At 38.9% G+C, this 14,536-nt stretch overlaps 2 protein-coding genes and 1 long non-coding RNA gene across 3 annotated transcripts; 1 reads left to right on the top strand and 2 right to left on the bottom strand.

Annotated features, from left to right (window-relative positions):
- Positions 1 to 2,313: 2,313 nt before the first annotated feature.
- On the top strand, positions 2,314 to 5,312 carry LOC125206023 (ninja-family protein AFP2). The gene is made up of 2 exons (XM_048105287.1): positions 2,314 to 3,513; positions 4,764 to 5,312. Exons 1-2 carry the CDS (start codon positions 2,715 to 2,717, stop codon positions 5,147 to 5,149), a joined length of 1,185 nt encoding a protein of 394 aa, XP_047961244.1. The 5' UTR covers positions 2,314 to 2,714; the 3' UTR covers positions 5,150 to 5,312.
- A 2,647-nt stretch (positions 5,313 to 7,959) lies between these two features.
- LOC125208247 (probable LRR receptor-like serine/threonine-protein kinase RPK1) lies at positions 7,960 to 10,834 on the bottom strand. Its single transcript, XM_048107827.1, has one exon. The coding sequence runs from the start codon at positions 10,759 to 10,761 to the stop codon at positions 8,128 to 8,130; it is 2,634 nt and encodes an 877-aa protein (XP_047963784.1). The 5' UTR covers positions 10,762 to 10,834; the 3' UTR covers positions 7,960 to 8,127.
- A 994-nt stretch (positions 10,835 to 11,828) lies between these two features.
- LOC125208542 lies at positions 11,829 to 12,916 on the bottom strand. Its single transcript, XR_007174132.1, has 2 exons — positions 12,726 to 12,916; positions 11,829 to 12,549 (listed from the first exon to the last, which is right to left on the bottom strand). It is a non-coding gene; the product is annotated as an uncharacterized LOC125208542 (long non-coding RNA).
- Between the last annotated feature and the right edge of the window lie 1,620 nt (positions 12,917 to 14,536).

The following is a 14,536-nucleotide window of genomic DNA, read 5'->3' as shown; positions in this document are numbered from 1 at the left end:
TACTCCATCCATTTCATTATAAATAAAATATTTCATTTTTAGCATGAGATTTTATGTAATATTATTTTTTAAATTAATAATAAGAGAATAAAATAAGAGTAATGAAAAATAGAAATGATATTTTTATTTTATGAAATATTATTTTTAATAGGACAATCCGAAAAGAAGAATATTTAATTTTTAATGGGACATAGGAAGTACTATAATACTAGCCTAAAATAAAAACATTATCGATTATATATTATAATATAGTATAACTTTTAGAAAGAATTACTAGTATTAATCTATTTTTCTTTGGACCTCAAATATATCTATAATAATCAAGGATAAGACAAGCTTGATTAGGTGATTAGAATTTGACAAAATTTAAACTTGTTAACAATTAAATATTCTTTCAAATTGCGTACGTATGCGTTCGACTTTGTGTTGGTGTTTAGTTTATGCAATTGAATGTCAATCGATTTAAATCTAATCATGGTGATTAGGATTGTAATGTAGTTTATGATTTCTTGCAAAATTACTTCTGGCTATTAGGTTCAATAATAAATAAAATAAAGATTGTAGTCCATAACTGATGGCAAATTTAGATCATCGCTCAAGAAAAACGAAAGGGACAGACGAATCATCGATTCCAATTTAAAAATAAATTTGCATTGCAACGATAGTAGGTTTACATAATATAAGTAGTAGTAGTACTACACTACTACTATTAAAGTCTGAAAAAATAAAGAATGCAAATAGAAACAAATGGGTTGGACGACAGGTGAGAGAAAGAGAGTTGAGTGGGGGACTGAATAATTAAATGGGGACAAAACAGCCAAACACGACGTCGTTTGAGGCATGACGAGGCACCCCTGATGCGTGACACGTGGCGGAAGGTCACTGATCCCATTTTTCTCTCACACACGTGTCTGTTTTCGCCTGCTGCGCTCTGCGTTGGACACGCGTCTCTCCGCTTTCTCTCTCTTATTCATCCCCCGGGGCCTGCTACCCTGGGACCGCTCTCCACCATTCTCCCATGCACCCTCTTACTCTGCCGTTTATAATCCGATGATTTATTGATCACATTATCCTTACAAATTTCTTTAGTTAAAAATGCTGAGAATATCTATTTTTATCCAGAAAATGAACAGCAACAAAGAATTCACAACATAGACGAAACTACTACCAGCATAAATTACTATTTTAGAGGATGGTAACTTTTCATCAATAACTTGTACCAAACCTAAACATTCTCAATTTACTATACATCTTACAAATTTGAGATATAAATGGGAATATTCATATTAAAAGTTATGGACCAAATGGATCAAGAATTCAAGATTGGCCATTATCATAATATGGTAAAGTTGATAGTGCCATAACTGAAAAATAACAATGTATCAACAAACTCATAGAACATTAAGAAGCATTTCACTTATATATACTTAATTGAGTAACCTATAAGTAAATATTTATTCTAGTGGAACCCATGAATTAAAAGTGCATATAAGTCTTTGTTCTCCTATAACCTTGGAATACAATGTACAACCCATAAATAGTGTATATACATGTTTGTTCTCATATAACTTAGGAATATAGATTGCGCACATAAATATTAAAAATTGTTTTATTTATTTATGACTGAAGTTGAATGAAATAGGATAGAATAGAATGAACATAGAAATGTAAAATATATAAATGAAATGAATTTTTTTTTATGTTTTCATCCCATCAAATTACTATTAAAGGTCTTAGTTGGGTAAATCATAACTAAGTGATTATTCTTGCCCAAACTCATAAACGAAGAATAATTTTAAATATTTGTTTTCCTTTAACTTAGGTATATAGAGTGAACACAAACATGAAGAATCACTTCATTTTCCTACTTAGTTGGGTAGTTCACAAGTGTTCATTCTTGTGTAACTAGCGACTAAAGAATGCATATAAATAATGCATCTATAACATAGGAATAATACAAGATGCTTATGTAAGTTGTAGTGCATAAAGCACTTGCGTTAGTGATAGATCATGAGAGATGTGTAATGGCGGATAATCTAGGAATACAAGGTGCTTACGTAAAGTATAGTGCTTTGTGTACTACACGTCTCTCTCGACTCATCACCAACGCAAGTGCTCTGTGCACCATATTTTAGTGTAAGCACCTTGACCAATTGGTAGTGGTTGCCATGGAGTCGAGCACAGAGGAGCACTATCCATGCCCAACACTAGCTATCAGACACATTGATAGAGGACACCACCAATAAAGGGGCCAATTCAGTCAGACCAACGTGTCACCTTCTTCTCTCACCCGCCACCTGTCCTTTCCAAGTACCCCTTTTTCCTCATTCTCTCACTTCCCCCCCCTCTTCCGACCTCCTCTCTCTCGCTTCCTTTCTCTCTTCACACCTTCTCTCTCTCTCTCTCTCTCTCTCTCTCTCAGCTTCCCCTTTTCAGCTTTCTTTTGGGCTATTCTATTGACTTCTCCACATGCCTGATTGATCCATTCCTCTTTTGCTCATTGTGGATTGATTGATTGATCAATTGCGGACTTCCTCTTACCAGTATTAATCTCGGAGCTTCATCTCCCTTTTCATGAAAAGCTCCAATCTTTCCCGAGTGGGCTACTACTGGTTGTTTGTAGGCTGAAATTTCTTGCCAAAAAAAATCAAATCTTGGCGTTAATATGCAGTCAAACATCGCAATTTTGCATCTGTGGTCAAGAAAATCAGATCATGGAAATGGAGTGGTCGACTATGCCTACTACAACTGAGCTACATATGGGGGATAAAAACGACACCAAAAAAAGCATTGCCAAAGCATTGGAAATGGAGAATCTCACCCTCGATATTTCGTCCAATAGCTTTTCTAGAGATTTGTTGCAGAGGTTCATGGGCAGCGGCAGCGGCGGCGGCGGCGCCAGAGATGAAGAAGAAGAAGAAGATGACGACGAAAACGAGATTGAGTTGAATCTCGGGTTGTCAATGGGGGGCAGATTCGGTGTGGATAAGAGTCCAAAGAAGCTGGTGCGATCTTCCTCGATAGCGAGCTGTTTGCCGGTGGTGAGGGACGATAATGACGCGGCGGCGACGGCGTACAGAGGGCTCGCGAGGACGGCTTCGCTGCCGGTGGAGACGGAGGAGGAGTGGAGGAAGAGGAAGGAGCTGCAGACGCTGAGGAGAATGGAGGCCAAGCGGAGGAGGTCGGAGAAACAGAGGAGTCTGAGGAGTGAGAGAGAAGGCGGGAGTGGGAATTTGAGCTTGAGTTTGGAGGAGAAGAAGGAAATTGAGATGAATCTGAGAGCGAGGTTGGATAGGGAGAAGTCTTTGACTGGTTTGAAGAGGTCGGGATCGTCGTTGGCTTCGCAATTAGGGCTTTCTTCGTGGGCCGCCCGGAGTGGGGCTGATGCGGCGGCACTGGGAAAAGGAAAGGGTAGTTACGGCGGCAGCGGCGGTGGTGGTTCACAGGGCTCGGTGGAATCTAAAGGGGGCAGCTCTTCTAGCATTTCAGATTTGGAGACTAAAAATTCACAAGGTAAATAAATACTTATATTTGGACATGTAGTTTGAATCTTGCTAATTAGTTTGAATCTTGATAACTTTGAAGATGATCATCAAATTTGTAACTTTTGGTCTAGATTTGAGTCGATGTCTAAGTCAAATGCATCAGTGGTGCTGTATTATATCCTTTCTTCAAGAAGAAAAGAGGATAAGTTTGCTCTGTATTGGATTTGATAGGATATCTTTGCAAAACACAATATCAGGTGGAATTCTTGAGTTTTTGGACATGAAAATTATAATGTGGGAATGGTCTAAAATAGTTAGGCAACATTGGTATTTGGGTTTAGAGGTGCAAATCATTATCCAGGTGTGGAGGCTTCCAGATTGCTATCTGGGAACGGGTAAAATTCGAAAAAAATAGCAAAAGTCGACCCAATATAGGTATATCCTTTGCACTCTGATAAGCCCATGAAAATTTTGAAGTGCTATTAGAGAATTCTACCCCAGCGAACATGGATGGTATGAACATTAAATCGGTCGTAGCATAACAGAAGAAGAACACGAAGGATTAAGTGAAGCTTTGGAGATGAATGGTTTTGGTATTTTCTTTACTTGTCTCATCTAGACATAAGTGCCAATGGGGTAGGTTTTAGTTTTTCCTGAAAAGAGAGTGTATGGCTTGAAAGACCAAGGTTGGTTGGTGACCTGTGACTCGTCTTGTGGTAACATTAGTAGGATTGAAAAAACTGTTTTTACTGCGCATTGTGCTTATTGTGGCTGTGCTGTGCTGTTGGGCTGATAGAGCTGCAGGGTTGCTTATTTTTAGACGACATAAGTAGGGTAAGCGCAGTATGATAAGTCTCGGTCGAACTATTGCAGTTGAAAATGCAGCCATCAATTGCACATGTTGTCCGCTAAGTAGGGCTTTGTATATTCATGGTAGGACCTGTGAGATCTGTCACCATTTGCTTCCTCATGACCCATTTCCCCTATATAAGCTTATTCACCGACCAACCAACGCAGTGGGCCTGCTTCCACACCAGCCGATGAAGACATTTCCTTGCCGTCATTTTGGTAGCGCGATTAGTGGATGGTGCCGGGGATCATAGAACCAGACGAGATTATAGTTCGCAAACATTGCTTAGAATGATCGTTCCGATGTTCCTGTTGAATCTTGATTCAAAACTAACACCTGGTTAATGTTAGTTATCATGTCTTGTCAATTTGAAATGTAGCTAACTAACTAACTAACTAACTGAGTAAGTAACTAACTTCTGTTTGCAGGATCAAGTGGTAAGTTGAGCCCAGGCAGCATCCAATCCGCTGCGGGCAGTCATGACATCGGCTCGTCTGCAGCAAAATCACGAGAAACCACGAGCAAAGGCGACATGGAGAGTCCATCCAAGAGATCCGATGCCTCAAGAGCCCGGGGCAGGGGAGTCGGGGCAGAGGACATGCCCTGCGTGTTTACAAAGGGAGACGGGCCTAACGGGAGGAGGGTCGACGGGATCCTGTACAAATACGGTAAGGGTGAGGATGTTAGAATAATGTGTATATGCCACGGAAGCTTCCACTCTCCGGCAGAGTTCATTGTGCATGCGGGTGGCACCGACACAGAAAACCCGCTGAAGCACATCGTCGTAAACCCTAATGCTTCTTCGTTGGTGTAATGTTTATGTGGAATTCCTATCAGCATTCATAGAGAGTAGCGGCTTTTAATTTTTTTTTTTTTTTTTTTCCATCTTTTTACGAGTTCTTGGATTTCATTTATGATTATGTGGAACAATTGTTTCCATTGGGTATCATACAAGAAAATATGCAGAATTTTTTGCAGGGTGACTTGTTTCAAAATTTTGTTTTTCTTATTTATATAATTACGTTCGGACAGTCTAATGCCACATGTTGATGGGAATTTTAATTCAGGCTTATCTTTGGGATGAACCTTTGACTAAAATTTAACTAAATTTCATAATTTAAATACTATTAACTTTTTTTTATGTTTTGGGATAACATTTATATCCATGACAATCTATTGTCTTGACTTGTTGATAGGAAATTTATTCAGACTTATCTTTAGGGTGAACTAGACCTGCCAACGGTTCATGAATCGGCGGTTTCGGTTCAGAACCGAAATCGAACCGTGAGGTGTTTCACGGTTTCGGTTGTGAACCGCCGGTTTTCGGACGATTAGTAGCGGTTTTGGTTTGGTTTCACGATTATTTTCCTTTTTTTTTTGTTTTGTCATGTAGTTTGAAACCATAAAATAAATTGGAACAAGAAAATGGATTGTTTAAATTGAAATAAGACAAGTAAGGTGAAAATGATATCAATCTCATTGAATTAGAGTTGAAACAGACAACAAATACATTACAAATTTACAATTTACATATACATATTACAATGTGATAAATTTCACAAACAAATTACAATGTAATATAATTTACAAGTGTCGGTACTCGTCTAAACGTAAAAAAAAAAACATGAAATAGGGGAAAAAGGAACAAATTGAAAAGGGCTTAAGCTTAACTTAAATTTTCAAAGTTAGACTCTTCAAATTTAAGTTGATTTTGCCTACGTATCCACGGTGTCATTGAAAAGGTCTTGGGCATGGTGTTTTGTGCAAAACCGTGGAACCGCCGGTTTTGATCAACAAACCGTCTGCAAAAAGCTGAAACGTCACTTGGTGCAACGATTCCTTGTGTCGGTACTGTGAAACCGCTGGTTAACCGGTGGTTCGGAACCGTCCGAAATCGGCGGTTCTGTCGTGGTTTCGGTTCGAAAAATTTGGAATCTGATCCGAACTACGGTTCTAAAATTCACGGTTTTGGTTCAGAATATTTCTCACGGTTCTGGTTCGGGATAACCGGCGGTTACGGTTTCGCGGTTAATCGCCGATTCGGTAAGCCTTGGGCAAGTCTAGGGTTAACTCTCGGTTTTGCATCTAAAAAAAGTGGTATTGGTTTCTAAAATCATGAATTTGGATCTTGTAGTGAATTTTTTTCAAATTCATTTTTTTCTAAATTCGTGACAAATTTACTATAAAATCAAGTTCATGGTATTTGTGATTAAATGTATATTTATGGAAAATACAAAATCGGCCAAATTTTATTATTTTAGGGATTAATAACCTTATTTAAAATGCAAGAAAATTCTTGCATTTCTTATTACACAATATTCATTTAATATATTTTTTTCTCATATGACAATTGTGTGTAATCAAATTTTGTATGCATTTCAGCATAAGACTCAGTTCCAAAATTATCTTATCTGTTCATTTAATTGACGTTATATGTCAAATAGTTCTATAATATGTACTCAAACAAATATAATAAATATCTTGGTGAAGGATGCGCAGGATGCATTGGTCGTGCACGTAGCAGAGCGCGGAGGCGATGTGGAGCGCAATCTTGTGCAGTGTCGCGCAGTCGAAGGCTCTCCTCGTGCGATCCTTGAATCATGTCATTTGTCTTAATTTCGTTGTGAATAATATAATTACTAGGTCATATTTCTATATCTGAATCTTTTAAATATTAAAAAGGCAAAACACATTCTTAGGTCCTTATACTTTAGTCAAAATGTTAATTAGGTCCTTGTACAATTTTTTCGTTTTACTGGGTCCTTATACTTTTCACAATATTTTTATCAGGTCCTCGTACGATTTTTCGTTTTAGTAGGTCCTTATACTTTTATCATAAATTTCATTAGGTCCTTGTACAATCTTTTATTTTAGGGACTTTTTTACATTTATCTTGGATAATAATATATATTTAATTAAACTTAATGAACTTTTTAATATTCCATTATTTAACTTAGCATAGTCTATAAAGATAATATCATCTTGTTATCCAATAATCTCAATAAGTTGTAGAGAATAATAAAAAGATTAACCGTGATGATTGAAGATTAAAATCGAAGTGTTTTTTTAGTATAACTATCCGAATTTTCAATTGATTATTTATATTTATATTGAAAAATACGTTTCCCTGAATATTCATAATCATAAGATAAGTTAAATAATAAAATTAAAAGGTTCATTAAATTTAATTAATTAAATATAAATTATTATCTAAGATAAAAGTAAAAAATATCTTAAAATAAAAAATTGTATAAGGACCTAATAAAATTTATAATCAAATTATAAGGACCTATTAAAACGAAAAAATTGTACGAGGATGTGATGAAATTTATGAAAAAGGTATAAGGACCTATTAAATCGAAAAAATTGTACGAGGACCTAATGAACAATTTGATTAAAGTATAAGGACCTAAGAATGTGTTTTGCCTATTAAGAAAAAAACATAAATGAGACATAACTTGGAGTACTGTATAATGCTTGAGACATTCTAAAAGATACTACTACTACTATTAGACAGGTATTGATTGTATAATGCTAGATTGTACATTCTAAAATATACTGCACTGCTTATGGAGTAGATAATAGCATAAATCTAGAGTTTCCATTTCATCATGCTAGAATATATTCCCCCAAAGGAAAATGATACTAGTATATTCCAGAAAACAATTCAAAATGCAGGTAAAAGAAATCAGAAATGGCATAAAACTATTATCCACAGTTGTTCATTTTTCATCTAATTTAGAAATGGCTCACTCCAAAACAGGTAAAATATGGAGTGGCGTTTCTTGCCTCTTATTGCACAACTGAATCACTACAAGGCTCAATCTGCTGCAACTGTTGCACCACCTGCCTAATTGCCGGCCGCTCCGTAACAGACTCGATGGTGCACATCACGGCCACGTGCAGCAATTTCACCAGTTTGTCGTGTGGTCCCGCGTCCCACAGGCCGTCCACAAACACCTCCTTCACCTGGCCCTTCTCGAGCAGCATACACGCCCATGACACGATGTTGAATCCGTTTCTGTGCAAGTAGAACGAGGGGTCGAGCACCCGCTTCTCCGACATGAGCTCCAGAAGCACCACGCCATAGCTGAACACGTCCGCCCTGTCCGAGACCACCCCTGTCAGCGCATACTCCGGAGATATGTACCCATAGGTCCCAGCCACGCGCGTCATGGCATGGCTCTCCGGGCCCTCGAGTATCTTGCTCAGTCCAAAGTCCGCCAGATATGCGTTGCAGTTGCCATCCAACAGGATGTTGCTAGGCTTGATATCTCGGTGCAGGATGCGCGGGATGCACTGGTCGTGCAGGTAGCAGAGCGCGGAGGCAATGTGGAGTGCAATCTTGTGCAGCGTCGCGTAGTCGAAGGTTCTCCTCGTGCGATCCTTGATGAACTGGTCGAGATTCCCTCCGGGCAGATAGTTATATATCAACATCATCTCATCTCCACACGCGTAATATCCCAAGAGCGTGATGAGATTCGGGTGCCGAATTTGGCTTAACGTGCTCACCTCGGCGTGGAACTGCCCCGCGCCTTGGTGCCTCTCTGCAGTCAGCCTCTTCACCGCCACATTTCTCCCCGAAGCTAATTGTGCGCGGTAGGTCTTGCCAAATCCGCCGCTTCCAATGCATTTTCTTATGTTGAAATTATCCGTTGCCTCGACTATGTCGTCAAAGGTCAGATCCACGCCAACGTCACTGAAGAGGATGACTTTCTCTGGCTCAGTCGAGGCTGGAATCTCAGACGCTGTCGTTGTCACCGGTTTCTTCCTTCTGCTATAACAGATCCGAGCTATCAAAATCATAGCCACTGCAACGAATCCAGATACCACGGATGCCACGATTAAGTTACGTTGATGATCATTGCCCTTCAAATTGAGTCCTGCCTCTTTAGGAGGAGGCGCTTGAATCTGTTTCAGTAATTCTTTTTGTATCTCGTGGCGAAGATCATTGTCTGTAACCGGGACCTCGAGAGCCAAGAAGGGCGAGTAAGGAACATATGAATCATAGATGGAGGTCCGATGATGGCAGTTCAAACTCGGGATTGGACCCGATAGCAGATTCCCACTCAAATCGAGCTTCGTTATACACGATGACTGAAGATTTTCATCCAATCTCCCAGTCAGCCTGTTAGAGCTCAAGTTGAGGTATTGAAGATTAGTGCAATTTGTAGATAGTCCAAGAATAGCACCTGTAAACTGGTTCCGAGCTAGGTTTACTGCCATCATGCTCTTACAACGGCCCCAATTTCTCGGAAAGTGGCCTTCAAAGCCTGCGTCCGGAGCCCACAAAATCTCGAGTTTTGGAAGTGTTGTTATATCTTCAGGAATGGTACCTTTGAAGGAGTTATAATCATTATCATGACCCAAAGCTGCATCGGAAGATCTATGAGGCGCTCTGCCACGTGGATGGCTCTTCACGCGGAGAGCATTGAAGTGACCCGTGAGGACAAGAGCCGACAAACGAGTACAATTCCCAAGATTCGCAGGGAGAGGCCCACTTAATCCATTTCTTGCCACGTTTAAAACTTCAAGATTTCGAAGCTTCCCAAGCTCAGCAGGGATAGCGCCACGTAGTGCGTTCGACGATAGCAAAATTGTCCTCAACCGGCCGCACTTCTCTAAAGCTCGCGGAATTTTCCCTTTTAGGAAGTTATGCGACAAATCCAAATGCTCGAGATTCGCACAATCATATCCAAGAGTACTTGAAATGTAGCCAACCAACCGGTTAAACGACAAATTTATAACTCTCAACTTCCCAAACCCCGCGAGAAAATCGGGGATGACGCCCATGATTTCATTTCCCGCTAAATTCAAAATCCGTAATCCCCTACATTCCGACAGAGAAGGTGGAAACCTCCCAAAAACCCCGTTATACGCAAGATTAAGAACCCTTAAATCCCTCAAACCGAAGAATTCAAAATCCGAGAAACGACCAATACAGTCATTCCCTTCAAGATCAAGCACTTGAAGATTTGTCAATCCCCATATCTCAGAAGGAACCTCACCACCAATTCCATTATAACGAAGCGATAGAACCCTAAGTTCGGTCAACTTTCCTATAACAGCCGATAATCTTCCCCCTAGAGTCCCACTAGCCACAGACCAACCCGAGCAGTTTCTCGTGATTCTAAAACCATGCAACGCCAATTCCGACTCGATAGAGCAAGGATGAGAGCCATAGAAATTACCTCTGATTTCCAGCCTCGTAACTCTGAAATCGGAACTGCAGGAAACTCCGAACCACGAGCAGTGGTCGGAGCTGCTGGCATTCCAGCTGTGAAGAATCCCATGAGGATCAGAAAAGGATCTCTTCAATCCAAGAAGTGCCATTCTTTCATCAGAGGATTGTGCAGAAACAGACGACAGAATGCACAGAAAAAGCAGATCAACTGCAGCAGAAAGCAGAGAAACCTTCATCACCATCTCTGCCACAGCCGCTATTCCTCTCAATCTTCAACAAGCAAAAAAGCACCACCATAGAATTCAGCAAAAATTCAAAAAATAAATCTTGAAAATCAGAACACATTAGAAAGTAAAAAAAGGAGAGACCAATAAGAAGAAGCAACACAGATTTTCAAAAAACACTAAAAAAAAAGTCGCTTTAGCATCTGCAAAGAACACACAACTGAAATGACAAAGAATCCATTTTTCCTTTTCAACATTAGACAGCAGATTGTGCAGAAAACGAAAGAAAGAAACCTCAGAGTTAGCAAAACTATATCTGCTGCTTGCTTCTCTTTCTGCAGATTGGTATTACTATTACTGCTTCCAAGCTTACTATTTTTTCCCAAACAATCTTTTTTCCCAAAAATCTTTAAAGCCAAGGAAGGAAGTGGGTCCCAGGAAGAAACTCTGGGTACCAGGGTGGGTCCTACTGGCTCAATGGGCGCGCAGTTTTTAGAATCCAACAGGGGTTTTTTTGTTCGCCCACGTGGCACGACAGGAAATGTGGTACACGTGTAGTAATAACTGTCTAAAGCATAACGGCTGAGAGTGAATCCCCAAAACGGCATCGTTTTGCTTCAGTGCATTAGATACAGAGGGCCAAGAAATCTATGGACACCATTTTATTATTAAAATTAATATTCATATTCATATTTGGAAAGGAACAATCTTGTATATATATTTGGTGGGTTCTTCCCAGAATCTTCATTTGTACAAATAAATGGAGTATTCCTTTTGAATAGTGTTATAGTATTTCATAGGATTGCAGAGGGATATTAAGGAAGGTGGAATATATTTATCAGAGTTCATATGGTATTCCGAGTTGTAACTGAAGGCAGTAGCCCCAAAGCATTAAAGTCTGGAATTTTCTGAGATTTTCAAATGATGTGAAAATATTTTGAATCTGACTATTAAGTCAGCATTCTATACAACGTTATAGAGACCTCAAATTCCTGCTGCTTTTCTGAGTTGGGATATGTCCGCATTTATTAGTTGTTATAACAAATTTGAAAAGCAGGGAATATTTATATGCAGAAACAAATATCTGAAAATACTAAATAGTAGTATAAACTTTATTGGGGAATAAAGTGAACCCTGTACTACTAAATTAAAGAGCATTGAGTGACAAATTGGCTACTAAGCGAGCAACGATAGCAGAGCTAGTGCAACTGATTACATCTAAATAATGGAAATTGAGTTTTTTATAAGCCAAAAGCAGCAACCTCTATTTCAAGGTTATAGGAAAAATAAAGGTGTCTAGATTAGAATTATCAACTAAATGCACATCTAGTTCTGTCCGAGAAGCTATAAAGCAACGACAAAGACATGATAAAAGAGGAAGGCCAGTTAAAGGCGACACATCATCAACAACAACATGAACTAGAACACGAAAAGGAAGAGCATGCCTTTTGCTTTGTTGCCTTCACAGAGCTTGGCAGCATACTGGCACAATCGAGAGGCTGGTGCTCTGATACACACATACATTTCTACTATGTGGAAGATCAGCATACGCATTACTGGAATCACAACAGTTGAAGTACAATTTTAACATCGCCACTTGAGGCAAGGCCAACATCTAAAGCAGCTGCCTGCCCATCTCGGATACTTCAATGGACTGCTTTGCCTCTCATACAAGCAGCCACGGCAGGTGAACAATTTAAGAGAGAAACCAGGCCAGTGATACATTTGCACGATCAATCTGGAAATTTACTGCAGCAGCTAGGCCACTCAAAGCAATGGCACGATTTCCATGACAATTTCTTCTTTCTGGAACACAAGATAGGAATGTTCTTTAGCCTTTGAGTACACCAATGATACGTGAACTCAATGGATGACCGAAAGGACAGCATTGTTCTTGTCTTGCAACAAGAAACAACATAATTGCAAGAATACTAAGTTCGTATGAATTGATTTAGTTGATTATGAGATAGAAGGACACTCACTTTGGCAAAGCAACCATTCCATCTGGTTTGTGTTTGGAACTAGTATCCCTCGATCCTCCTGTACTGTTGTCAACTTGGTTATTTACGAGACTCTCTCAAACTTCACCAATCATTCTCTTCTCTCCATGTTTCACATCCATGCTCATGGTCTTCCCAATGTCTGACCTTTTGTTCGGTTTTACTCCTTTAGTAATTGGTGCTCCATAGATGACACTCCTTTCTTTTGTGATTATCTCCAGCTTCTCCAGAACTTAAGGCTTGCTCCGATTTATCCAAGTCTGCACCAGGGTCGGTTGCATCATATGTACAGAAACTATCGTACTCCATATGAATGCTGAACATCAACTCATTAGAAGAAGCACCCTCTTCCATTATCGGAGAGTCCCTAATAAAGATATAAGCAGGACTACCGGGATCATAATCCTTGGGGCATTCTATTCCATCACTTGGACCGAAGGCCATAGAATTGGTGACATGTCTTTAACACACTCTTCCAACCTTCTTCAGCCTCCACAAACGTTACTCTCTCCTACAGAGTAGGGAGGTATAATTCGAGATTTCAATTGAACGATATCTTCACAAGAAGCATTTGATGAAGTCACTGTATCAGAAGAATCTGAACTTCTGGCTGAGCCTGTTCAGTTTCTTTAGTAGTAATCTCCGAACGTGGCCCACAGCCACCTCCGTGGTCCGTATTTATAACTTAAACCCCAGGAGAGAATATTACACATTTGTTATCATAAGCACCGGTTTTATCCTCTAAAAACCTCTCCATGATCCCTTTCACACTCCATAACTGAACCAAGATATACACATCACTGAAACATAAAATTAAGGAGAGTTTAAACAGGGAATAGAGTAGAAAATACCAAGAAGTGATATTTTTCATTCACACCACAAATTGATGTGTGATTGAATCACATTTTAAAATAAGAGAGTTCAACTATCAACTAAAGTGGTAGAACTAGCTGAATTCCTGATGATTAAAGTCACTAAGAATCCAAGAAACAAAACCAAACTAGTACACAGCAATTCTCCATAAGTTCCATGAAAAATTGATTTAACTGAGTCATTACTCCTGCATTTGCTCTGCTCAGATTATAACAACATTTTGCTAAATTTTCTCAAGATTTTTAAAATAACGGAAATGCAATTATTGCCCAACCATTTTACCGATTCACGTGATCCTCGAACAAACCCATCCAGATTCAAGATACATATAATCATATTTCCCACGCAAAAAACATTAAATGATAAATAAATCCAAACACAAAAAATCTCAAATTAGACAATAGTAGTAACTTAAGCTATAATAACCACAACAATAATTGTAAATTGAATAACCATCTAATTGAAACGGAAGGAAGAGTGGGTTTTGGGACAAATTTTTTTCCTGAGAAATATAGAGTACAAAACTGCATGTTGATCATCGACTCTATGGCGCCTTATTATCAACTGCTCTCAATTCCGCCACGTGATATGCACGAGCTTCGAGAGAGGGACTCATTTGCAATTTTACCACAATCTGCATTGCATAAGGCTATGAATTTATGTTCAAGTGCAAATTGATCCACGAACATTTGTTTTTGTCATTTATTACCATATCTATTACTTACAGAATTTTTTACACTAGTACGTACAGTAATTCTTTTTAATTTTTGTGAAGACTTCAATCATTCTATAAAGTAAACTAATTTATAGTATTATATTATTCTAAAATTATTTAAATTAACATAATTATTTAATTCTCAACGATACAGCTATTTCAATCATTACTCAATAATAGTGCATTACAATTAGACAAAAGTAAG

Source organism: Salvia hispanica, chromosome 2, assembly GCF_023119035.1.
Source record: "Salvia hispanica cultivar TCC Black 2014 chromosome 2, UniMelb_Shisp_WGS_1.0, whole genome shotgun sequence".
Classification (NCBI taxonomy): Eukaryota; Viridiplantae; Streptophyta; class Magnoliopsida; order Lamiales; family Lamiaceae; genus Salvia; species Salvia hispanica.
The sequence above is the reverse complement of the archived record's forward strand: the minus strand, read 5'-3'. Positions and strand labels throughout refer to the sequence as shown.